General features: G+C 40.4%; 4 protein-coding genes across 6 annotated transcripts in view; 3 read left to right on the top strand and 1 right to left on the bottom strand.

Annotated features, from left to right (window-relative positions):
- The first annotated feature begins 3 nt into the window (after positions 1–3).
- On the top strand, positions 4–4,295 carry zfyve19 (zinc finger, FYVE domain containing 19). Its single transcript, XM_026355498.1, has 11 exons — positions 4–235; positions 335–456; positions 539–592; positions 682–845; positions 929–1,071; positions 1,180–1,288; positions 1,482–1,700; positions 1,863–1,939; positions 2,167–2,268; positions 2,361–2,533; positions 2,750–4,295. Exons 1-11 carry the CDS (start codon positions 182–184, stop codon positions 2,826–2,828), a joined length of 1,296 nt encoding a protein of 431 aa, XP_026211283.1. The 5' UTR covers positions 4–181; the 3' UTR covers positions 2,829–4,295.
- Positions 4,296–4,390: 95 nt separating this feature from the next.
- zgc:162989 (uncharacterized protein LOC100037351 homolog) lies at positions 4,391–10,117 on the bottom strand. The gene is made up of 4 exons (XM_026355500.1): positions 9,678–10,117; positions 5,235–5,315; positions 4,981–5,013; positions 4,391–4,856 (listed from the first exon to the last, which is right to left on the bottom strand). The coding sequence occupies exons 1-4, from the start codon at positions 9,855–9,857 to the stop codon at positions 4,788–4,790; spliced, it is 363 nt and encodes a 120-aa protein (XP_026211285.1). The 5' UTR covers positions 9,858–10,117; the 3' UTR covers positions 4,391–4,787.
- A 2,590-nt stretch (positions 10,118–12,707) lies between these two features.
- Positions 12,708–19,521, top strand: spint1a (serine peptidase inhibitor, Kunitz type 1 a). Its single transcript, XM_026355888.1, has 10 exons — positions 12,708–13,491; positions 13,870–14,027; positions 14,225–14,366; positions 16,109–16,276; positions 16,440–16,484; positions 16,904–17,038; positions 17,150–17,200; positions 17,328–17,498; positions 18,134–18,193; positions 18,304–19,521. The coding sequence occupies exons 1-10, from the start codon at positions 13,080–13,082 to the stop codon at positions 18,489–18,491; spliced, it is 1,530 nt and encodes a 509-aa protein (XP_026211673.1). The 5' UTR covers positions 12,708–13,079; the 3' UTR covers positions 18,492–19,521.
- Positions 19,522–22,717: 3,196 nt separating this feature from the next.
- The window catches only part of LOC113158794 (pleckstrin homology domain-containing family G member 3), a 32,585-nt gene continuing 30,111 nt past the window's right edge, over positions 22,718–25,191 (top strand). For all 3 annotated transcript variants that reach the window (XM_026355023.1, XM_026355022.1, XM_026355021.1), the window contains exon 1: positions 22,718–22,898. The gene's annotated coding sequence lies outside the window, so the exon portion shown is untranslated. The remainder of the gene's footprint in view (positions 22,899–25,191) is intronic.

The following is a 25,191-nucleotide window of genomic DNA, read 5'->3' as shown; positions in this document are numbered from 1 at the left end:
ACGTCATGACGCAATATCCGGAAATGTTCCTGTTTTTATTACAGCAACATTGAAAGGTTGAAAATTGGGAGATAGCTGTTAAATTATTACTATAGAGGCGGTTTTCTGTACATATTCGCCCGCAGTAAATGTAACGGCCTCATTTTAATCACCTGTCTCATGAATCTCTACTCGTATCGGTATGGATAACCGTTGTTTTTGTTGTGCATCAAAGTTCAGTCTCTTCAAGAAGGAGGTAAGGTATTGCTAGCCGATATTAGTTACACAGATATCACAGTAAACTAGGAAGGTAAACTAAAACTGTTTATATATCTATTTACATTTTAATATTTAGCTCGGCTGTAAGAACTGCGGCCGCTCTTTCTGCTCCAGCTGTTTGACTTTCAGTGCTGTGGTGCCTCGGTGTGGCAACACTCAGCAGAAAGTCTGCAAGCAGTGTCATGGTAATCTGACGAGGTAAAGGTCAAATCTCGCAATATAATACGTTTATTGATAGGCCATAAAAACCTCTGCCCTATCTTTGTTTCTGTATTTTTAGTCAGGTGTCTCAAAACAGTGCTGGAAGATGGTCTCCTCCCGAAAATTACAAAAAGTGAGTCTATGGCTAAATCTGGAAAAAAAAAAAGAAGAGACAAATTAGCAGCAAAGCTGTTCTGATGTTAGTACATGTTTCTTCCATAGACGGGTCGCTGCATTTGAGGCCAAACAGCAAGGACATCTGACACAGCCTCTTTCACATGGCAGTAGTAACAGCAAAGCAGTTCATCTACCAGCCAAAAGCCTCAGTAAAGAAGATCAGGCTATAGCTGAAAGACTTCAAAAGTTGAAGGAGGATACAACACCTAGTAAGGAAATGACATTTATAGCAGCTACCGTTTTGATTTAAGATGACAAATATAGTATATACTTTATTTCAACTGTTCTTCAGAGTCTGTCCCCTCTGAGAAAGAGCTTGAGTCTCGCCTTGCTGCTCTGAAAACTCCCAGCCGGCCGGTGCCTTCTGCACAGGAGATGGAGGATCGTCTGGCAGCCCTACGTGGTCAAGCTCCACCATCTCAAGTTCCACCACCTGTGAGCTAAGATCCTCTGTACTTGTTTGTCATGTATTGGATCTTACAGTACAGCTAATTATTTCATTTAACATTAATAGCTTACCTGTCTCTGTGCTCGTCTCTACAGGTGCACCAGCCTCCAGATAACAGGACTCAGACTGAACAAGCTAATGATCTAATAACTCAGATTACAGACGAAGTTTCCATCGATAACCAGCAATCAAACCCTGAAAGCAGTAAGATGTGTCACTGATTTCATTCATTACATTCATTACACAACATTCAGTAACCAATAAATATCCTAGTCTTATACAGTCATAATAAAGAAAATGCAGATCATGTTACTGATCTCATGATAAAGGCTCAGCTCGTTCAGCTACTGTGCAGACCTCCCAAAAAAACTTAGACCTACAGTATTATTTCCCGCAGGTCTAAATAGCCATATGAATGATCTCAACAAGGGGGAGGAGGGAACATTGGATGAAAATGTGGACGACAACCAGGATGCGGTAAAGCAACTGGATGCTGAGAAGACCCGTCTACTAGAGGAGGCCATGGAGGAGCTGAGGAATGAGCGACATTCTCAGGATCAGATTCTCCACATGGCTAAGAGACTTGCACAATTGAAGGGGCAGGACCCAGACAAAGGTAGCAAATATTTGGTATAAAGTAAATACATTTTCTTAAATGTATCTTATTATGTTATTCGCGGGTTTTATATCAGAATGTGAGAGAGCGGTCATGACAGCAGTGTGAAATTGAAAGTATGTATGAAACCTATCATTCTTGAATTTGTCATGTCACTTGTAGTTACTATGGAGGACTTCCAGCATCCTGACAGTGAGGAGGAGACTGAGGAAGAAGCTGTGAAGAGAGTGTTAAAACAGGTGTGGCAAATAAATGTAATGTAGATGGTAATGAATAATACATGTATTACTAAGTAGATATGACACCCTTAAAGATGGCGTTATGCTACCTCAGACCAGTTAAGGTGTCCACAAGAGGCTGCTGTTTTGCCAGTAAATACTTACTGCAATGTGAATTAGAATTGATGTTAAAATTATTTATTTTCTTTTTCTTTTTTTTTGATTTTGTTTTGGGTTTTTTTTTGCAGCTCTCAGAAGAAGCTGCACTAGATGAAGCCAGTGGCTACAACATACCTTTAGAACATAGTGGACCAAGGAACACAGAAAAGAAAAAATCAGCAAAGAAACTGGTACTAAACAACAAAAATACCAATTCAGCAATTTTCCACACTATTACATAGAATAGCTGTTAAACTCTTGTTGTTCTGATGTGTTTTTAAAGACCCAAGCTCGAGCACCCAAGAGTGGTACAAGAGTAGATTTTCCAGCTGCTGTTGCACATCAGTCATCAGACAGTGATGAGGATGAACTTCCTTGGTGCTGTATCTGTAACCAAGATGCCACACTGCGCTGTCACACCTGTGATGGAGATCTGTACTGCAACCGTTGCTTCAGGTAAAATACTTCTATTGCACTGAACTATAGAAAATTAGGTTTTCCCCTCTTTTAACAGAAATCTTTATTCTGATGTCCAAGAAAGATGCCTGTGATTTGGAATGCATGCCATGACCCAGATAAATTGTAGGCAGGCTGCTACCATACTGTTAAGCAGCATGAATATAAAGTATTTAGTGTGATGAATTATCAATCCACATTCCATTATCTCCCCAGGGAAGGCCATGATAAATATGACAGGATGGAGCATCGCACCACTAACTACACTGCACCAAAGAGGAAGAGGAAGACATGATAGTGAGGCAGTGCTGTAGGTGTTTGTCTTATCAGGCTGGAGTCAGTCATTACTGTTAGACTTGTGCTTTAGCCTTAAGTGACCTATTATCCAAAGCAAGCCACAACCCCCAAGTATAACCCATAACAACTTATCTTGAACATAAATCCATGTAGACCATAGGAAGAACAGCGTCTGCTTTCTGTAATGGCAAAAATGCTCTAGACGAACAAATTTAAACAAAGAACAGTAACATTTATAGGAAAACCAAGACTACATATAATTGTCACTGTAAATGCAACACAGATGTGTATAGTATGTGAAACATAGCATTTTTTCTTTGTAATGTATAAAAATAGTGGTAAGTAAATCCCACAGAGGCTGCTAGACAGTGCTGGTACTCAAAGCTCACAGAGAAGTTTTAAACTCCGTAAGAAGCTTTTTTTAAGTTCACTTGTCCTACTTCCTAAAAAGCAACAAAGGCATATCTTAGGCACACTTTGCACTTGTCACTATCTGATTATTTTTAAATTTTGACAACATGCACAGAAAGCAGTGCAGACACATCATGAGCTCATCTGAGATGTACGAGACTACTGTCAGCTCTGGCGCGAAGAACCTCAGCGAAGTCAGTATAAAAGGATTAGTGAGAGCGTTGTTTTCCTTTGGCAGGCACTACAGTCGCTCTTGTAATCTATGTTTGGCTGTGAGATTGACATGAGTACAGCCTTTCTTGTCGCTATTTGTAATTTTAGTATAATGGGAGCAAAGCGGCTAAGCGTTATGTCATTGTGTCATGTTTTTTTAGATTTATTTTTAACACTGAGGCCTTTTTCTGATTGAAGATATCATTACTTGACATGACTCAGTTTGGCAGGCCTTGTCGTAAGTGTAGTGTAGTGAGTATGGATGGCCACCATGTCAGAGAAGCAAGAGTGGAAGTTAGGGTGAACAAAGCACATTACTATAATGGAGCCCTCGGCCAAAAGACCCTCTGTGTATGACAGGGAGAAGGTCAGAGTGCAGTTTCATAAGTGTGCATTACTGTCCAGCTAACTGAAGAGAAACCACAATTACTCCCTCCCCCTGGGGCTTGCTCCATTAAGGTTTATATGGAGGCCGTTACTGTGTTTGCCTTTTATGGCCATGTCATACACACGCCACAGACAGGAAATGGATGAGGATAATGGATGCATACTTAATGGACCTTCCTGCTGCTGATTTCACCGTGTTTACTCCTCAACTTCACATGTCAACGTCTCCTTTGTTTCAGTCACTCTGTTGAAAAATTTACACAAGAAAGCAATGCCATGTGTTCTGGGAATGATATGTTAACAGCCATACTGTAGTAAAGTCATACAGTTGTCTTTGGACGTTACAGTTCTTAAAAGGCAATTAGGTGTTTTAGAGCAGTAATAAAAAAACTATTGTGGTTACAGGGTAGTTTAATTGGCACTGTAAATTAATGGATGTAATGGACATGTCAATATATATTTGTATGTGTGCAATAAACCTGATGTTGTCATCACAGGTAGTATTTTTTGATAATGCAGGAACAGCCTTGTTTTGAAAATGTTCAGTTTTATTTTGACATATAACATTGTTATCAGAACAAAAATATTTATATACATAAATAGGCAACAGAAAATGTACAGTCTTTCACAAAAAAAAAAAACAGTCCATCTGAGTAATATTCAGTACAACCTTTATCTTATGTGCAATATTATAATGTTTATGGTAGACAAAATGTTCTAGCAGTCCATAAATTAGAGTTAAGTTTTGTTTTGTTTTGTTTTTTAAATCCATTCACTACCTGACTTCTCCGGTGTTAGACTGATATTCACCCAAGATGGGCTCACAGAGCGGGAAGAGAGTCGCACCCTTATGTGAGCCGCACATACAGGCATCCAAATAGTTAACGTGTGGGAGATGGGAAGATAAGAGTCTCCACATTGTCTCAATTCTATATTTGACCTATAATTATTTCTTCAAGGGACCTGACATTTTGCGTAGACCCTTTATCCTGTAGAGCAGCCCGTTGATAAAATCCTATAGGAATGATGGAAAAAAAAAAAGTATATTTAGAAACTAGACTGAACAGCCAACCTTGGCCAATTATTATCAGTTTTATTTGATGTGTGTTCATAAAAGGGATGGATTTGTTTTTTCTTACCTCCTTTGGTTTCCCACATTCCTGCAACAACTCCTAACAAAGAACAGAGATAGGCTCATTAACAATGCTGCACATTTTATTTCCATTGCAAACATTTGATTCCAACAAGGGTTCTTGTGCTTGTTAATACTGTATATCCCCTCACACGACAAACAGTCTGTGTGTTCCCAGGTGTCAATTAGGAGCAAGGTGTTGCAGGATTGCAGTTTGGGTAACATGTAAATGACTGAATTACTGTTTTTGTACAATTTTACCTGCAGCCGGCTTCTCTGTCCCTCATCTGTCAGCTCCAGGAGCTCATCGATGTCAATCTCTAGCTCTGGTATATCTTCCTCCTGTAAAATCAAAGAGACATAAATGTTCAATGTTGTTCAAGACTTTTTTTGCGTGCCACAGAAGCTCCGGCAAACATTGTCTAATGTGAGCTTCTTGCCATCCTTTCACTCCCAGCCGTAGGACGGTACAGACCACTGAGCAGTGTTATTCACAGGGAAAGGAGGGAGTGTAAAATGTGATCACTGACAGGGATGTGATGCGACATGGCAAGGCTTTCACTGCAGCACAGTGAAACTTCTTGATTGTTAATGTGAAAACTGTGAACACGAAACACTACTTTTATCATCAGCCATTCTTCTGAGTTTATAGTTGTTTGTATCTTTATAGAAATAAAGACAAATACGTTTTTCTTCCCAAATAATTGATCACAACACTGATGTGATTAATGTACTGTGCATGTGAGCAAAGCTGAAGAGCACTGAGGCATGGAGGCAAAAAGGGCTCCGGGAGGCCATACTTGCTCCACGCCACCATCAGATTTCATGGATGGTTTGCTCTGCTGGCATTTAGTTAAGTCATTACTGAGAATGCACTGCCAATTTAAATGTTTAATGTATTATTCTCACACGAGTCATCCCACATTGTGTTTTAAACTAACATGAGATACAAACCCAAGGGCAGTATTAACCTTAATACAGTGCAAAGTGTATTTTTTTTCTGAAATATAAGCGTTAACTGAACTGTGACTGGCAGCAGATTCATTCCAACACTGGAGTGAGCAACTCTAGCAGGTAATCAATTCATATCATAAGCTCTTATCCACTTTTCAACTACATTTTCAGAGGGAATGAGTAGTGGCTGAACCCTGAACACTAAGATATCTAGAGTCAGCAAGTGTACGCTCGTATTTAACAAGTGGGGCCTATTTTTAAGTGAAATATTTTCCGGTTGGGGAGTTTTCATGGCTGGTGAGGATGGGTCTTGCACAGCTTTCTGGATGAAGAGAGAGCTAATCAATGTGGAAGTGCTGAGTGGCAGAATAGATGGGCCCACCTTCAAAGTCCCCAGTGCCCACTCTAATTGATACATGCTGCCAGTTTTGGGCCCCGTGTGATTCTGCTGATGTCTGCAGGACTCACGCAGGACTGAACTCGTGATTTTTTTTTCCTTTTGGTTGCTGCTGTACATTATTATGATGTGTGGGATTTGCTTTACCAGCTCTAATGTGTTAGTCTGTGTTTTTTTGACTTGTGTCTGGTTTTTAGTCCAAGTTCTTTTAGATTCAAAAATTTTAATCTATTCCTCTTTCATACTCACTTTGTGGAAGTGAAGCCTACTACTGTATGAGCTGTGTATAAACATTTGGTAGACAAGTCATTTATTTATACCATTCTTTAACGTCCTCTTTTAGCCCTGTGAGTGCAGGACCATGCACAGCACCACTGAATATCAATGAGAGACATTTTCACAGATCTAAGAGTATTGTGCATTCATCATAAAGAAATGCGATACGGCCGTTCCACTGCATTTTCAGTGTTTTATGTTGTACGCAGTTGCAATTTTCAGCTTGTTGAGAGACATCTTCATTGTCAGAGGAAAATAGCATTTTAATGAGGCCTGTGGGCAAAAATGTCTCAGTAGCACTTTTTTGAAGTTAAAAGCAATGGACTAAAGCTAAAGTGATTGTTGGCACTAGTACTGGAATTCATGAATATCAAAGTGGTTCTCAGAGGATTTTAGCTTCACACAGCAGGACAAATACAGTCAAGGATCATCGGATTTTGATCCGATGACCTCCAACTAGACTTTATAACTCTGAATGGGGAAAGCTGCATCATTAACAGGTGGTGATACAAAAGACTTTGCTGATTTGTTCAGGGTCGTACTATGTAAATGAAGCTTGCTGAAATGACTAATTGATATACAGTACATGGCCAACAGTCATTGATTTTAGTGAAAACTATTAAACCATAGAGCTAAACTGTATTGTGTATTTCCCAGTGTTTGGAACTATTACTTTAAAGGTTTTTGGATGAATTAGTTGTGTTATTTGTAAGTGTTAACTAATAATATTCAGAGACTATTATCTTATACAATATTACAACTAAACATCAACATGTAATATAGTATTTGCAATGACAATGTAAAGGAAACCATGCCCAGGAAGTGTAGCTGTTTAGAACAGATGCCGGTGCTGTGTCTAAACTATCAGGCCCTTCCTTTTTCCTGTGGAGGCACAAGCTGCCCACATATCAAAATGTTCATTAACTTTACAGAGTGAGGGTTAAAATGTCCAAAACAATGTGAAAAGAAGTGGGGAAAACACAGATAGGAGCGTACGCCTAATGTGCGTTGCTCATTATTTGAAAGCATGTCAAGAACAGTTTTTCACACGTTTTATTTTGCAATTTCCCGAAAGGTGTGATATTCGCAAAGAAGGTGGCCTCTCCAGACCGAGGCTTGTATGAATTAGAGATGCGGCTAAATAATTCAGGTGGTGACACAGGGGACTGATGGTAAATGCTTCCACGCGGAAGACTCCGAACCAACAGAGTTACCTTCCCCTGAGCCCATGCAAAATTCATAACACTAGTCAAAGCACATAGACAAGCAAGGACTAATTCCATACAAGTGTCTAATGCAGATATTCAGCTTCAATGTTTAGCCTTCACTTGCAAATGGCAATTATATGAAATACTATTCAACGGAGGAGCGCCTGTTTGAATTGAGCATATGACATCAGGTATTTTAATGATTGAACCAATTAAATTTCTAGTGTTAGTGCTATCTTATGTCCTCTCAGCCCATCAGTCAGTTAACTGTGGGACAAACACACGCTCCACATTAATATCTATGTTCGAACCAGAACATGAGGCATGAAATAATTACACGTTGTTTCTGGGACGAGATCAAAAGAGTTGAAAGACTCTAGCTCTGTTTCTGTTATCCTTATGGCCTGGTTTCCACTAATGAGATTTACTCCTCCCCCTTTACCATAACTATATTAAGGAAGGCTTAAGGGGTAAATGAAATAGTGTGATGAAGAAGATAGCAGAACAATATTAAACAATCCCCAGTGTAATGTTTTAACTTAAACCTTAACCCTCACTATCCACTAGATTAGCTAGATAACTGGAGATGCTAGTTGCTGATCAGTAGCTTTGCTGTACAAATAACTTTACACTCACAAACTGCAGCATCAGAATATATTATATTTACATTGCCATGTCAGGATGCTAGACAGAGAGGTAACTATAATCCATGTACAGCCAACGATCTCTGTGTGGTTTGAGAATTAAATGAGAAACACTTTGTCTGCACCTTCTCCGGCATGAAACGGAGGCAGTGTTGTCATCTGATCTGCATCATCATTAGGAAGCCCGTGCTCCTCAACAGACACCCCTTATTCTGCTGTGCCATACTGCCTCATGTGGGTGATGAGACATCTGTTGCCATGGTTTCCCCTCGGAGAATGCCAAGCAAATCAATATGGAGCCTCTGACATAATTGGATTGTATCCCACCTTACAGGAGGGGAGTTATGAGAGTAGTATTGCCGCGTGTGTGTGTGTGTGTGTGTGTGTGTGTGTGTGTGTGAGTTAGCGGGCAGATGTCTTGTTAAAATCCTCTGCACATCTTAAACAAATTACCTATACAATTAGTGTTCAACACATTGATTACATATTTCCATGTAATAAATCGTTTTGTACATAAATAGACAGGTTTTGTAGGTTGTCATTTATTCTTCTCTTGCGTCCAATCACTGTAGTCTTCTAACTATCTATATATTATCTCAGTACTGTACTTAGTTCATGCATTGTAATTGAGTGAACAGAACATAAAACTGCAGAATTTGAAGTTAATACAAATTCTAAATGTTTTTTCCTCTACTACCGTCCTTAGCTTTCAGTTTTATTGCTTTGCTGGCACATCTTTATTACTTTATCACAAGGTCATATGAATATTGTTCTTATGATCTGACTATGTTCCTCCTCAGTGTTAGACCATAATCTTAGCTATTCTACTTCACGTTGTATAAAACCATCTATATTTGCAGCCATGCTGCAGTAATGTGTTGAAAGTGATGATAACCACATCCTTTCAAATGTTTCCTAATGACTTCAATTTATCATCATATCTCTGCAAAATAATCTCTGTGGCAGAACACCACAGTGTACAGCTCACAGCTGATATTGCACATATTTCAAGTTGATGACACATTAGTGCAGCCATGAAACACCACCACCCACTCCTCTTTTAGGTCACTTTAATTTCTCATGATGGATAGCCCACCCTGGGCACCCATAAGTAGTTCAGTGCCTTCCTTGCTAACTCCCCTCACCTCCTGCTCAGGTGCACGACACGCGTCTGCGTGAGTGTGTGTGTGTGTGTGAGAGAGAGAGACAGCCAGCCATAGCCTACCTCACAGTCAAACAGCAGGTGCAGCTGCCCGTCAATCCACTCCTCTATGTCCAGCCTCTTCTGCAGGTCTTTGCGGTTGTATTTGACTGTCAGCTTTCCCAGCTTGCGGTGTGCAGGCTCCTCTGTTTTGTCCGCTGTCTGGAACATCACCCTGGACTGGGTGCTAGGCTCTGACGCCATGGCTGCCACGGCCTCAGGAGAACCGTGGAAACACAATGAAATCACACACACACACACACACACACACACAGACCCACACTCTGACACGTTTGGCTTGCACGCCGGCTCCCCTGCTCTGTCTCTACTGGATAGCTCCGCTTCTGCTTTTCCAGTGGGCTGCTGTTCCCATGCGTATCTCCTGTTATCTTGTTAAGTGCTCGTGCTCACCCTATCTATGATGCTGGGTTTGGCTCTCTGTCTGTCCTCGTCCTCTCTCTTTCCCTCTCTCTCTCTCTCTCTCTCTGCAAAGCTCACTGTCTTGTTCTCCTTTCCTCCTCCTCTTGCAACACCCACTGGCTGCACTATCAGGAGGATGGTAATGAGATATGCCTCTGTGTATGTGTGTGTGTGTGTGTGTGTGTGTGTGTTTGTGTTTGTGTGTGTGTGTGTGTGTGTGTGTGTGTGTGTGTGTGTGTGTGTGTGTGTGTGTGTGTGTGTGTGTGTGTGTGTGTGTGTGCACATGCACCTTATAGGGTGTGTGCTTGCTTTTTGCTCTCTTCTTCTGTGTTATAGCAGGTGGTAGTGCATAGGTCAATTATACCAATAAAAAAGTAGAGAAAGGGTTAGAGGGTAACTACAGCCACCAAGTTGTATTATCACTCTGACTTCAGATTTGCCAGCATGTAGTACTAACATCACACAATGTAGAAATACACACTGTATGTTTTTTCATCTTTGATCCTGTAATTTGTTGGCATACCTATGATCTCAATCACTTACATACCGACAAACCAGCTGCACTTTCTTATTCGAACAGTAAAAGGATCTCAAGCGTTTATCTCCCCACAAAGTCAAAAGCGCTCGACATGCTGAGAGCTCCTGTTCACAAACACTTCCAACAATAGCTGGGTCCCCCTGACAGGTGAGCCAGGGTTCCTCTAGTGTGATAGCTGCCCTGTCCTTTATAAGAGGCATTATCAGGTGTACGTTTAATAAACCTTGAAGTCGAATTGGCATCCTCAGTTACACACCCCTAAATAATGGATGGATTCGAGATCACTATTTATGGCTGCTAATCAAATGTCATATAAAAGTCTTGAAACTATCTTCTTTTTTTATTTATTTATTTTCCTAAAGTCAAATGTCAACGGTGGCGCAGAACTCAGGATCAAGAATTCATAGTTGTACCTCTTGAATTCTTACAGATGAGACAACGGTCCGCACAGTTTCCACAGATCCTATTACAATATCAATAATAGGGTTCAGTTTTTTGTTTTGGCAGACTACTACCATTCAGTCATAGTTGTGTGTGTTCACCCACCAATGCACCGTCTGTTACAAACACTGAATTATTGAGCGCCTCTGGCAGCTCACCTTTCTGGGCAAACAAATTCACTCATCGTGTCCTATGCTACTTGGCTCTGCATCACCAGCTTGTCTTAAAAAAGGGATGAGACCCGCGTTAGGCCTTCTCACCTCAGACCTGGCTGGGTGACTTATTGAAAAGGAAGGCAGAGGCGGTAAATGAGCTTGACTTCTACTGATTCAGCTTCACTGCACTGGAGGGTGTAGAGCACAGGGATACTATGTTAATTATTCTGAAACTCGATTATCCCCCAGCTATCTTTGGCAAGAATTATGATCCAATTCGTCCACATTTCATAATATAAGCAACCACTTCCTGCTCCTCTCAGCTGCCGGCAGGTTCACATGGCTTCATGACTCATCGCATACTGTAATTTGATGACTCAACACATGAATCATCTGAAGTATCACTACAACTAGCACGTGAAGATCGGGGTCCTATGAAGTGAAATCCTAAGTAATGTTAATGGTTGTACTATATGGAAAAGAGTATAAGCCAGAAAAAAGCATGCTTTACAGAAAAACAGGTGGGATCATACTGCCACCTTCTGGATTACAGCAGGTAAACATAGATAGAAGTGACAATATGCAATATGTATGACTGTAAGAGACAGAGGAAATTAAAGTTCATAGTTGTAGGCTACTGCTGGCTATGTCTCTGTTTTGAGAAACTTGATTTATGCAGCCTCGTCATGTTATAGAACTACTCTGTATCCTGCATTCACAATGTTACTTAAGTAAAGTTAAGTAAAAGCATAAAAGTCAAAAACAACCACAAGTACCAGAAATAAAAGTATCATTAATGCAGAATGCAGAAAGCTCATTTAATGTCAAATAGATGTGTTTTATTTGGATATAAAATATAATAATTATTAAAACATTTGCGTGGTAATCACATGAATGTGACTTAGAATTAGTCTATAATTATTCTGTATATGTTTATTATTATATGTAATTTGTATTGTTGTAGTTGAAACATTTTAAAATAGGTAGTGATTTAAATACAATTTCTTATATATCATCCTTTAATTTATTAATTTTACCATAACAGCAACTGTGATTTTAGTAATAACTTATAATACTAAAATATAATATTGTATAATTTCTTTACCCACATTGTTAGAATATGATTTATAATAAAAAGATAACCCTGACCAAAACTTTTGTTAAGGTAAACTGTATAAATAATCACAGAAAGAAAACAACAGTGGGTTATTGTTTATTTATGACGATGAAAAGCTGTAGATTCAGCTTTTAGGTGTGTGTGTGTGTGTGTGTGTGTGTGTGTGTGTGTGTGTGTGTGTGTGTGTGTTTAAGTTATGCACATGTAAGACAGAGTTAACAATGATGCTTTACGTTCACACACACACACACACACACACACACACACACACACACACACTCGGGGCCCTGTGCGTGTTTTGTTTGGGCTCTCTGTCAGCACAACCACAAAGGGTGTGGCATTTCAGGAGTGGAATTACACTTCCTGTATTTCTCAGGTGAGTCACCTGGGCCATGTCTCCGGTTTTCGTCGACATCTTCCAAGCAGGTTTTTCTTTTCTGTCAGTTTCGGATTGGTGAGGGATCCGATCAGATCAGATCAGATCAGCCCGGTGAGGCCGTGCGCCACTGTTGGGACCACTTCTGGGTGCAGATCAGGAAGTGGGGAGGGCGTCGTTTCACGTCATTTCGCTGGAAGGTGAATTGCTGAGAAGAGACACTGTTTTGCCATTTTGCGGCCTGAATGCCTCATGAAGAAGTCGACTTTTTTTTTTTTTTAAATAGCAAGTGCTTCCTGTGAATCCTCTGCGGACTTGGCTGCTGGTGACAGGTGATCCGTGGTCAATACCTGTTCTTTTTATTAGGATCGAGCTGAAAATGAAGTCCCTCCCTGGGGCACCGCTGGGAGCCTGTGCGCTCCTGTTCCTATTGTTATTCCTCGGCTCCGCCGGAGGCCAGGAGCCCAGTCAGGAGTGCGTGGCCAACTTCAAGAACGGACGGGAGGACTTTGTTCTCGATACCGATGACTCCGTGAAGGACGGGGCGACGTTCATTTCGTCGCCCAAACTCACTCGATACAAAGACTGTCTGGTCTCCTGCTGCAAGGAGCCCAGGTGCAATGTCGCCTTCATGGAGAAAGGAGATGACGAAGGCTCCGTCAAGTCCTGCTTTCTCTTCGATTGTCTGTACAAAAAGAAATACGTCTGCCGCTTCGTGAGGAAGACGGGATACATCAATTATATTCTGGACTCGGTTTATGAAGGTTATCTTGCGGTGGATGTCCCCCCAGGTAAGAGCAAAAACTCCTGCACTCTTCCTTTAAATTGTTCAAATGTGTTGCAGCTGTAGTGTCAATATCTACTGAGAACAATACTTCATTCAGTCACTGATTGACAGTGTAAATGCTGATCTTACAGTGTAAATAATGTGTTTCACCATCTTTCAGTGTTGTGTGTTATAACGCAGTTTGTTATCAGGCCACATATTTTAGAGCAGAAACCATCAGTTGTGCATGTTTATACATGTCAGCCCTAACACCCCCTCTTTCCAGGCTCAGGTTTCTGGTCTCTTCAATCTGTTCTTATCTGATATTTTTGCTTATCTGTGCTCAAGTTACCACAAAGCTTGTCTAAAGGTGATATACACTGATCCCACCTTGTCACTTCAGATGAAACCGACCGTCCTCCAGTGGCCATCGGAGGACCCGACCAAGTTGTCCAACCTCAGGACACTTTGACTCTAAACGGCATAGGGAGCAAAGATGACAAAGGGATTGTATCTTACAACTGGCAAATGATCGCTGGAAATCCTAATGCTGTTATTGACGTGAGTGTAGTTACTGATTATATGCACAGTCCTTGCTGAGAGTCGAGCTTGGGGAAAATGGGAAAAACTACTCTGACCCTGTGTGTGTGTGTGTGTGTGTGTGTGTTTAAATTTTTAACTATAATGGTATTTACTATTGGAAAAAATACTGGCTTTGATGTACAGTTTATACAGCGTTGTCCTGTCATGTCTTGTAGAAAACCAGCTTTAATGACCAGATTATTGTGTCCAATCTATCATCTGGAGTGTACAAGTTCCAGCTGACGGTCACGGATGCTGCCGGCCAGTCGGACTCGACCAAAGTTACCGTCCTGGTCCTCACTCCTGAGCAATCAGAGCGTGAGTATGAACCTGGGCTGAAACCTCAGAGGGATCATTAAACATTGATGTTTGCAGAGGATCAGTTTTATACACCTACTGTGGTATTTGAATACAGAAAAAGATATTCATCCTGTAGACCATGGCTAGCACAACATAGACATTACAAATCCACTTTTTTTTTAAAGCCGGTTTTATGTCAAAGTTATTTCCTGTAGCTTTGTTTGTTTCCCTATAAACGTAGTATCAGCCAGAGCAACCGACTGAGTATCAGTGTGAAAGATGAGTCATATTTCCACCGCATTTCTTTTAGCTTAATCAGTCACCTGCATTGTGCTTAATTATGTAAGCAGGTAAAGCTGATTTATGCCCTTTCGTCAATTTATTTCCCAAAAAGGAAACGTATAAATAGACAAGCGTGAATTTTAGAACAAGGATCCGTTTCAGAGGAACCCAGCTCATCGGTTTCCGTGGTATTGTTTTGGCATTTTTCTCAAGCATGAGCCTTGCCATGTTGGTTAGGATCAAAACCTGTCAAGGCACGCTTGGCTAATACCTGTGGACCTAATGACGAAACTTGCTGAAGATAAAGAGATAAAAAGCTCGTACAACAATCGGATTAGACCAGAATCAGGTTTTGTTGATGGCAAAACTGCTGAAGTAAGGAGCAAGATATTTCTTTGTCGTGGGAAAGTGGTTTGTCAAGTGTCCCGTCCTGTATCCAGTTTGTTTGACTTGAAACCCAGCACAGAAATCCACAGTGAAGCCTGGCACAGCAGGTTCATGTTTGGGGTTTCTTCAAAAAACGGAAGTGAATGCTGCAGTTGTTGTAGTTTTAGTAGTAGTTTTGTCTGTTCCATTGCTAGGCCACCATCTCGCGCTCTCCACCCCCGACTCAACAAAACCTGTCAGTCAGGTTTCAGTATGGGTTACACAAGAAGACTGTAGTAGTCACTGTGATCGTCCTGATTATTGATTTCAAGTTTTTCTTTTTAATACTACATACGCTTCATTTAGGTTTGTGTTGGTTTACTTGAGATTTAATGACAAGAGCAGACTTTTAAGCTTTTACTGGTTCAGTTACCCATTAACTGCTTTTGTCCTTAATGGCGTAAGGAATGTGCTTCAGTGGAATATGCACGGGCAAGGCAGTGACTCCACGCGACGGCGCTGCCACATTTACACCACAACAGCACTAGCTGGTTCCTTATGAAATTTCCTGTCAAGGCTCTTTGCTTGTAATAGCCTTTTTGTGCATGCGAACACAACATGCATCATCAACCACATGCAGATGACATGTGGTTGATATCACCTTCTCTTACCACACGGTCTGTCTGCTTCCTTTTTTGAGCAGTCTCTCTGGTTGTCAGATTGTCTCTTTCTCGAGACAACTACATGTGTAATTATATGTCTACTCAAGCAAAGAATGAGAAGTTAGGACACAACACAAAAATCCTATGAATGGTTGGTTGAAGGGGTTTGTGCATTTGAGACAACAAAAGCTTTGCATTGTTAAATGTCTTCTGAGACCATTCACAAGTGTGGTGACACCTTGGTGTTGCAGTATTTCTCACAGCAGCGATTAACTCTGTAAATCAGACTTCATTTAAAGAGGAAATGGCATTTTTTGTTGTGATTTGTTAAACAAAATGCAGACAGAGATTATTAAAATGTACCTCCATTATTTCTATTGGATTTCATTAAGGAACTACAAAAATAAGTGTTGTCAATTGGAAACATTCCCTTATTTTGTGTCTCACCAGACCACTGTATGGCTCCAAAGAAGGTTGGGCCATGTCGCGGCTCCTTCCCTCGATGGCATTACAATGGCGCCTCAGAGAAGTGTGAGAAGTTCACATTTGGGGGCTGTAGAGAGAATCTCAACAACTATCTCTCCCAGGATGAGTGCACCAAAGCCTGCTCTGGCACAGGTATCCATGCTCCGCTCATACACATATATAGTTTAATATCTTTTAGTCTCATTCTCTACCATTCAGCTAAACTCTGTCCAAAACTATCAAAAGCTGGTGAACATCTGTTTGGGAAATGTCAACAATGTCAAGTATTAGTTTTGTTGTCCCTTTTGTCTTTCAGAAAAAAGAGGTTCTGGTAGAGGCATTTCAATTCCCCCAGCTCCAGGTAGGTGATTTCTGGTATCTGTCTAAACAATAATGACTTTTTTAAACAAGTCAAAAGTGAGAGTCCATGCTGCCTACATTTAAAAAAAGCCACACCATAGAACAAATGGGCATGTCTCAATTCAATTCAATTACAAATATCTTTTCAAATACCTGTGATGTTGTTGGTCAGGTGTGCTTACTAAGATCTGTAGTAGTTAAAAAGAAATCTGCCCAAGAATGAACCGATACAGTAGAATTGCAGATAGTATATAATCTTGAATTTAAATTCGCTACAGGCTCAGTTGAGTCAAAGGGAGGTGATAATTCTTTTTAGTGACTCTTCTCACATTGTGTCCTCATTGTCATTTGACACAGTGTTAAATACAGCAATAGTTAAGGTGAACAGCAAGTGACAGTTTGCTCTGTGTTTGTCTGCAGCAGGAGAAAAGTGTGATGCCCCATGTGCCCCATGGCAGTTCAGTTGTGCAAATGGTTGCTGCTTGGATCCAGGCCTGGAGTGTGATGGAACTGCACAATGTAGTGACGGTTCTGATGAGCAGAAGTGCGAGGACTGTGAGCAGTGACTATACAAACTACATAAAACACATACATACGTGTTGTGTGATGTTTTCTTGCAAGAGGTCCTGACTTGAATTGTCCTGTGTCCCATTATCTGCCTGTTAGTGAACAAGGACTTTGAGATTCTGATAAATATGCCAGTGGATGAACAGAAAGGTGATTTGCACTTTTATTTATTTATGATATATTATTTATATATCATAAGTTTGTAGATTTGTACCTTATAAACCATCACTCTTGCATTTATTTCAACTGCTTACATTCTCAACCTATCTGTTCACAGTGCGCTGCACGCAGCCTCCCGACACAGGAACCTGCAGGGACAGTCAGACTAAGTGGTACTACAGACCTAGAACACAAGAGTGCTTCCGCTTCAACTATGGTGGCTGCTCAGGAAATGATAACAGATTTGATACTCAGGAGTCCTGTATGAGAGTTTGCCATGGGGTGACAGGTGGGTTGTTTTTAATGTTTACCAGATATGAATTCAATATTCAAATGTCCTTCAGCCTATGACAATATGATTCAGCCTAATGTATCATATGAGAAAGAAAATGTTCAGGAGCAATTTAAAAATATGTATTTTTATATTATCAATGGATAAGATGACTACATGTTTAAAGGTAGGTTTTCTATTTGCTTTATATGTTTCTAACTTGGGGAATATGTTGTTGTTGTTTTTTTTAATGAATGGTATTAAATGTTCCTTTGCCTTTGGACCTCTGACAAACCCATTGTATGCAACCAGCCCAGCAGGAACCATTGACAGATAGAAAAGGTTACAGTTCAACATTTAGCAGCCATAGTGCCAGACATTTCCCTCAGGATTTGGTGGAGACCAAAATGGAGCTAGTAACAGAGTGGATGAACTTCAATGTGTCAGGCTGACACATACAGAGGTTACCAGTGTTGCTGCAGGACGTCTGGATGTGAAAAAATGCAGTTGTTTGCCAAAAGTTTTTTAATATTGTTCCTGTTGTCCTGAAGTTGTCCTTGCAGGTTTCATTGCCCTTCATAGCTGAATGCAGCTAAACAAGCTTGTTGATATACACGTAGTCGTGTTTCACAAAATGTTTCTCTACATTTCAGGTGAAGATGAGTTTGTAAAGCAAGGACAAATTGATCGCAGTGTGTCTGAGAGCCAGACAGGTATCTACCCCTTCATTTAATATTCTCTTTGACTTCCAACAAGTTTTTGCTTTTCTGTTGTCACAACATCATTCTCTACCATTTTTTAAAATGTATTATTTCTTTAACAGGTATAATAGCAATAGCTGCCCTCTTGGCTGTAGCTATCGCCATTCTACTAGGTATCCTGGCGTACTGCTTCTTGAAGGGAAAGAAGTCGTCATCACAACACCACAGCGTGCCAGCCAGCAACGCTCAGTTCACCTCACTAGAGGACAGAGAGCGTCTGGTGTACAACAGCACCACTAAACCCATCTGACCTCAGAGCCCTCACCTTTGACACCTGTCCTGATGGTGAATGACACAGGTTGCTGGAGCTGAGCCATCTACTGAGCAACGTTGTCTGGAAGAAGTAACATTCATCAACTTGCATTTGGATCCTGGAGGGGGACCTGTTTTTATTTAGTCAGTGTCATTAAGGGTGACATAAGCAGTAGGCAGAATGTCTTCATTGATGAAATGTGATGTTTAATTATTTGACTTTTAGGCTTGTGTTTAATGCAGCAGCTTGGCTAAATGAGTTGTTGGACAACTGTTTGTATTCAGGTTAAAAGGTGAGCATTAGCGTGGAGGTAGATTACCACTGGATATTATAAACATGGTTCTCATCTCACTGGTTAAATGTATATATGTCTTTTTTGTCTTTGTTTCCCTTATATGATCTGATAGTAGTCAGTGACTAATCAAAATACAATAAACAACTTTAAAGGCCATAAACCGTCAGTAGATCTGAGCTAATCGGTTACTTCAAACTATTACTGTTCAAAGTAATAGTCTAAATTATTTAGCATTTTCTCAAAACTGATCTCCTTTGTGGCTATAAAATATCACTCGGTGATCTACTAACGCTCCCTTCCTGAAGCCCTACCACGTCTTTTATCTTGTTGTCACCATTGTTACATAGTCTGTCGGATCACTCATACACTGGTCGTCCACAACATTAAATCCATGCAGTGGTTTTATTAGTGTACTGGGCAGGGATCAAGGAAAAACAAATACTAGCCATGTTGAACCATGAAGCACAGTGCATTACACATTGCTGTGTCACCACAGACCTGTTCACCACAGCTTCTCAACCACGGCATGGCATAAATGTTGTGGCCGACAGGTGTACATGCATAATGTTGTACATAATCATAATATTTTGCGGTATGTTTAGCTTGAAGGTATTTTGTCACTGATTTTTCCACAGTTTTTTAGAACAAGCATAAAGAATAGATTAGATGATACTGACATCTTATAGTCAATGTATTAATAATGTCTAATGTTTTAAATATTTCAAATATTTGTACATATTAACTCATATAGGTTTCTGTAAAATTATCAGTATCATGTTTATACTAAATAAAAAAAAAACAAAAAATTTTAATGTTTGAAATGTTTTATTTTAGGATATTTTTCTTCAGTGTGATGAACTACTTAACAGTTTACTTTCTATACTTTCTGTGTTGTATTATAAGAGATACAATTTGATTTGCTGCTACGATTATACTTACTGGATTTACTATCCAGTAAGTAGTATAGTAGTACTTTCTCAAGTGTTATAATTATTCATTATATTTATGCTCTTATGTTGAAACAGAGAGTAGTTGTATTTGTCTCCCTGATACTTGTGGTTACTAAGAAAATAGATCCTCTTGTTTCAATTTCCACCTCGAACAGCCTAGTGTTGATAACCCTGTCTGTAATTTATGTATTTTCTCTATTTTGAGCTCTTGTTTCACTTTATCAAGGAAACTACACAGACTCTTTGGACATAGGCTAACAATAGCTGGTTAATAATGTACCTTGCATGAGAAAAATCTTAATGTCTTTCTGTTGAACATGCATAGATAACCACATGCGGTTTATTCTAGCTAGTTTATTATACTTTCACATCCTCCCACCCAGCTTCCGCTTCAACTATGGGGACTGCTCTGCAAATGATATGATGACAATGCCTTCTTCTCTAAGCTCTTTGACCAAGGCCATAGATTGTAACACTAAATGTCATTTTACCCAAGTATCTACTTACACTGAAGAACAAAATTAGAAAACAACCTAGAATTTCCTAAACAACAAGGTCCTACTTGAAATGATCTAAACAGGAGTAAAACAGCAGTAGTTACATATATTCAGAAGCACAGTAAAAAAAAAAACATTTTAATTAGTGATCACTTTGAGGTTCCTCCCAGTTATTAGTGTTAATTTAGAACCTAGTGCTAATTTCCTAAATTGTCTGACAAACCGTTTTTAAGTGGCAGCAAAACTTTCCAGTTTTCACAGATTTTGCAAGATGGTGAGCTGTTTTAAAGTGACCGGACCTGTCCAGCAGCAGGTTGTAGAGATGAGGGCCAAAGAAACTCTTACAAATCCCTCCAAGAAGACTTTCATCCAGGAAAGAGGAATGCAAGAGAGGACAGGATGATAAGGAGAATGTCACTGGGCAATTGGTTCAACACTGCCACTAGAATTGTTCTCCAGTTCAGTGCTGAGCAGGGTAAGATCTGTCTCGTCATACAGTATCTTGATATTTAAGAGAATTTAGACTGAAAGTCCACTCTGCAGCAACCAAACCTTTCCTTATCAGAGAGAACCAAAAAGCTGGACTGAGAGGAGAACTGGTCCAAAGTTCACTGTAGTGAGGAAAGCAAGATTAATTTATTTGGGTCTGATGAAAAAACATTATGTTTTGTCGTCAAACTGGGAAAAGACTGAACTGAAATTGTGTAAAGACGTCAGTGAAAGGTGGAAGAGGAAGTGTGATGGTTTGGGGTATGATTTCTGCAGCAGGAGTTGGGCCTCTTATACAGCCACATGATTGAGTGAATGCAAATGTTTGTCAAAACCTTCTTTGACAACATGCAGTTCCTTCCCTGCATTCGTCACCCAATCAGTCAACACGTTTCATGCAGAAAGCAGCTGCTTGAACCTGAAAACAGTGAAATAAAGGAAATAACCAGCCCAAGGTCCTGATCCAACTCAATAGAAAATCCTAGGTGACAATGTTATGGCCAAGAACCCACTACACTATGTGACTTAAATGTAATTATACAATGTCGCATTAATTTAGCTCTTTACTGTTGACTGTCTTTCTACGAAATGTAACTTGTAGAGATGACTGAAAATACATTTCCTCTTAAAATGAATGCTGTGGCTGTAAACCTCTGACGTGCAGCGGGTTTTGCTCGCATGTCTACTGAAATTTAAATGTAGACAGAGCTAGACCACGTTTTTTTGTTTGTTTTTTGTTTAACCACAAGTTCACACAGTTTCATCTGTAACCAATTCAAAACCTTAAATCAAACCTCAACTGTGTTTCCTGAAATATTGTATGATTTTGCTTTAACAACACTACAGGCCCACACCACGTTTATCTCAATTTTTGTTTTTGACAATGCAATATAGATTCATGTAAATGTTCGTATAGAAAATGTCATCTAAATAAGGCTCCGCTGTCACACCTCCTGGGATTTTAATTTCATGTACATGTACACACACTAACGTTTCCTTCTTTAACCAGCAGGTGGCGCCCTGAGCTCATTAGAAGTTCGTCTGCAACATCTGCAGCCAGTTCAGACTACAAAAACTTAAAAGAACTCAACATATGATGTTATATATGTCTTATTTTAAAATAGTTTGCATAATGTCTTGCTTTGCAACAGTCAGATAACAAACTTGCACATAACACTGAAGTGAGTTGCAGTCTTTCATGCCACAGAATGACAATTAAAGCCAAAGTTTCACATTATTTGATCACAGTCGAACCAGCAGCTTATATTGCATGTGTGTGTGTGTGTGTGGGGGGGGGGGGGCAATATGCAAGAGGTGGGCAGATTGGGAATCGTTCAAAGCAAAAGCGCCCCCCATTTAATCAGCCACACATAAATTAGCACCCACCCTAAAGATTCACTGAAGCCAGGCTTTGTGAGACCCCCATCCTCCTGACCCGACCCTCATAAATGTAATTGGCAGGGTTACAATTAGTTATGTCCTTTCACAAGCCTGTCACTGATGTGCACTGCATGGGCTGCATTTTCCATGGACATAAGTAAAGATCGTTTTACAGAAGAAATATACAATAAACATTAGGTTCGTCTCCTGCCATTTTATCTTTACTCATACCAAAATACACGAAACTATGCGCACCAGATGTTAAAATGTGTAAACACCAAAGCTAAAAGCCAAATAGTCACTGGTCTGTCAAAAACAGGCGGGCGGTTCTTTGTCGCATTCAACGGCTCCTCGTAAATTAGACAATCTGAAAACGTTGAAAATGTTTCTGTGACATACAGAAATATCCCATGATTGAGATGCATTGGACATTTTAATACCGACTTCAATGTGTATTTGTTACCAGCGCTTTGGTGCACCTGCTCGTTTTCATCGTGTATTTTCATTTGCAAAAATGACATGTTACGTATTTCTTATTATGTAGCACTGTTGCTCTGTGTCCGACAGGCCGTGAAAGCAGCATGCGCTCCACTCACTGAGAGCAGTGTTTGCTTGTTGGACACAGTACGAGCTGAGGAGCAGATCTGGCCGGGATGTGCGTGTCTGTGCGGCTCTAATCATGTGAAAAGTAGAAACCGACGGACCAAGCTCAACATTTGCATCTAAGAAAACACAGAGGAAGGTTTTTGCTGAGGACAAGAGTCGCTGGAGGAAAACGCATTGGGCCAAATCGGTACGTGGACTGTTGACAACTTTACCAAATCTTAACTAACTTATCACAACTTTAATCAAAGTCGGAAGGATTTCACTCTTATGGTTATTCTGTCGATATAAAGTGTGTTTTTGTGGACTGGTAATCAACACTGGGCATTTGATTTTATCTTTTTTTTTTTTTTTAATCTTTTTTTATCGTCTGTGAAATCCCTAAGGAATAAAAATGTACCTGCCTACAATTGCTTCATTGAAACAAAACAAACTAATCAAATGGTCACTGGCTGTCAGAGTTGCGAAACATCTGCATGCCTGTATGTTTGGCAGGATTTCATCCAGAGGATCTGCTTTGGAGTTATGTTGTGTTGGAAAACACTTGATTTCCTCCGCATTAAGGCTTTTCGATGCGTTTTTCCCTGTGATTTCACAGCCTCCGAGCTGCGATCAGTGGTGGGGGCAGAAGTTTCAGTCAGATAAGTCATGTTTGTCTTTGTCACGAAAAAGGCCTCAGTTGACTGAACTTTGATCAGCTGTCTGTGGATGTAGCTTCTTTTTTAGGGAGTGAGACATGTCCACATTGGCACTGATGTCAGACATAACCTGTGATTAAAACTGACATCCATGCTGCAGTTGAATCATCTGCCACTTCCTCTTTCCCTGCATCCCATTCCCCCCTATGGTGCTCATTCTTGGCCCTAGAAAACCTAATTGTTTTTTCTAATGGGCACCCCATTGAGACAGAGTAAGGCTTTAAATGCAGCCTGCTCAAAGGTCGGTGTCTTTCACCAACAGCTGTTAGAAAAGAAAGGGACAAAATCAATCAGTTACCAGTGAAAAGTTCTATTTTCTTCTCCTTTGACCTCACTTGACCTGTCGGACAATAAAGTCTCAGCTTCATTTCAGATTAATGTTGCCTCAGTGCGATGAACAGCGCTCTCTTCCAGGTGGTCCAGACAGGAAACTGCCCAAGTGTGTCTTGGATCGCAGAGTTGGCAGCTGATTCCTCCTTCCCAAGTCTTGGTATGCTGCAGCTGTGATAAAATCACCAGAGCTGCAGAATGCAAGGGTGGTTTCCGCTATGGAGAACTTCCATAACCTGCATCTGAGCTTTTTGGAAGTGACCTCTTGTTTTTAGTGGTTTGGTACTTAGTCAGCACTGCTGGATGGACATGGATAACTATTCCAGTTCTGTAAGTTTTGCAAGCTACACAGTGTTTATTAAAGGTTGACTTTAAATGAGACCTTACAGCATTGTGTGTTTGCTTGGATGTGGAGAGTGTGTGCCATAAGTGAATTAGCATTCCAGACACCCAAACGAGGTCAGAGTTTCTGTTTTTGTTGTTGGCATGATGCTGACAAGCCCCTACAAATGGACGAGGGAGCCGTCTGCCTGCAGATGTAGTGTAATGCCCCTTTAAATGGGCACACTCCAATTCTATTTCAAGACTTGCAGCCCTTTGCTTTTCCTTTAAAACACAGTGGGACATTATGGAGGACTACTCACACTTTGGTTGTTTACCATTTATAAAGTTAAAGAATTGGAAATCTTCACTAGTCATTTCCCAGATAAGATGGTACATTCCAACTTCACGTGCCAGGTATGCATTGTGTGGTTATAGATCATTGGCTAGGAGGTGAAAATAGCTATTTCTCTGTTTTCAGCACAGCAGGGAATGATTATTCTCCCATTAAGGGCTATTTTGGCCATGGTATACATGCACCATATGGGCAAAACTCCTCACAGTGCCCTGTGGGTGTTCATTGGGATGGCTAAGTTACAGCCACATCTAAGCAACATGCTCAAAAATGCAGTGAACTAAAATAAGAATCTCACGGGTTAGGGCACCGCCTTTGTAAGAGCTGCAGATTTGATTGAGGTGAAGAGAGACTGTCGGGATTTATTGTTTTCCTGAGTGAATGAAAAGCTGTTAGTCTCTTAAGGTCTCTGTGTTCAGGGACAATCTGCAGGAGTAATGTGGGAAAGAGGGCACCAACAGAAAGGCTGTTTGTCAGGGGGTATTTTCTGCTGGGGGTTGACAGGGTAAGAGGGTAAGAGAGGGGTCATACAAAATAAACATAAATAAAATTCACCAATGCTGGAATGATACTCCTTCCGCATTTAGATTTTAGGACCCTGGACCCCTTCGCTTGCCAATGCAAGGTTGGATTTTTCTTTTTCGCAACATAAACATCTGTTCTGACCCACGCCGCTTTGTTTGACTAGAGACATCCCAGGGATCATATATCATACTTCCAGATTCCGGTGGGCTTTGTTGGGAAATTTGGTAAATGCAACTTGATGTGGTAGGTCTCCG

The sequence above is a fragment of the Anabas testudineus genome, chromosome 12 (genome assembly GCF_900324465.2).
Source record: "Anabas testudineus chromosome 12, fAnaTes1.2, whole genome shotgun sequence".
NCBI classification, from domain to species: Eukaryota; Metazoa; Chordata; class Actinopteri; order Anabantiformes; family Anabantidae; genus Anabas; species Anabas testudineus.
Note: the sequence above shows the minus strand (reverse complement) of the source record. Positions and strands in the feature narration are given on the sequence as shown.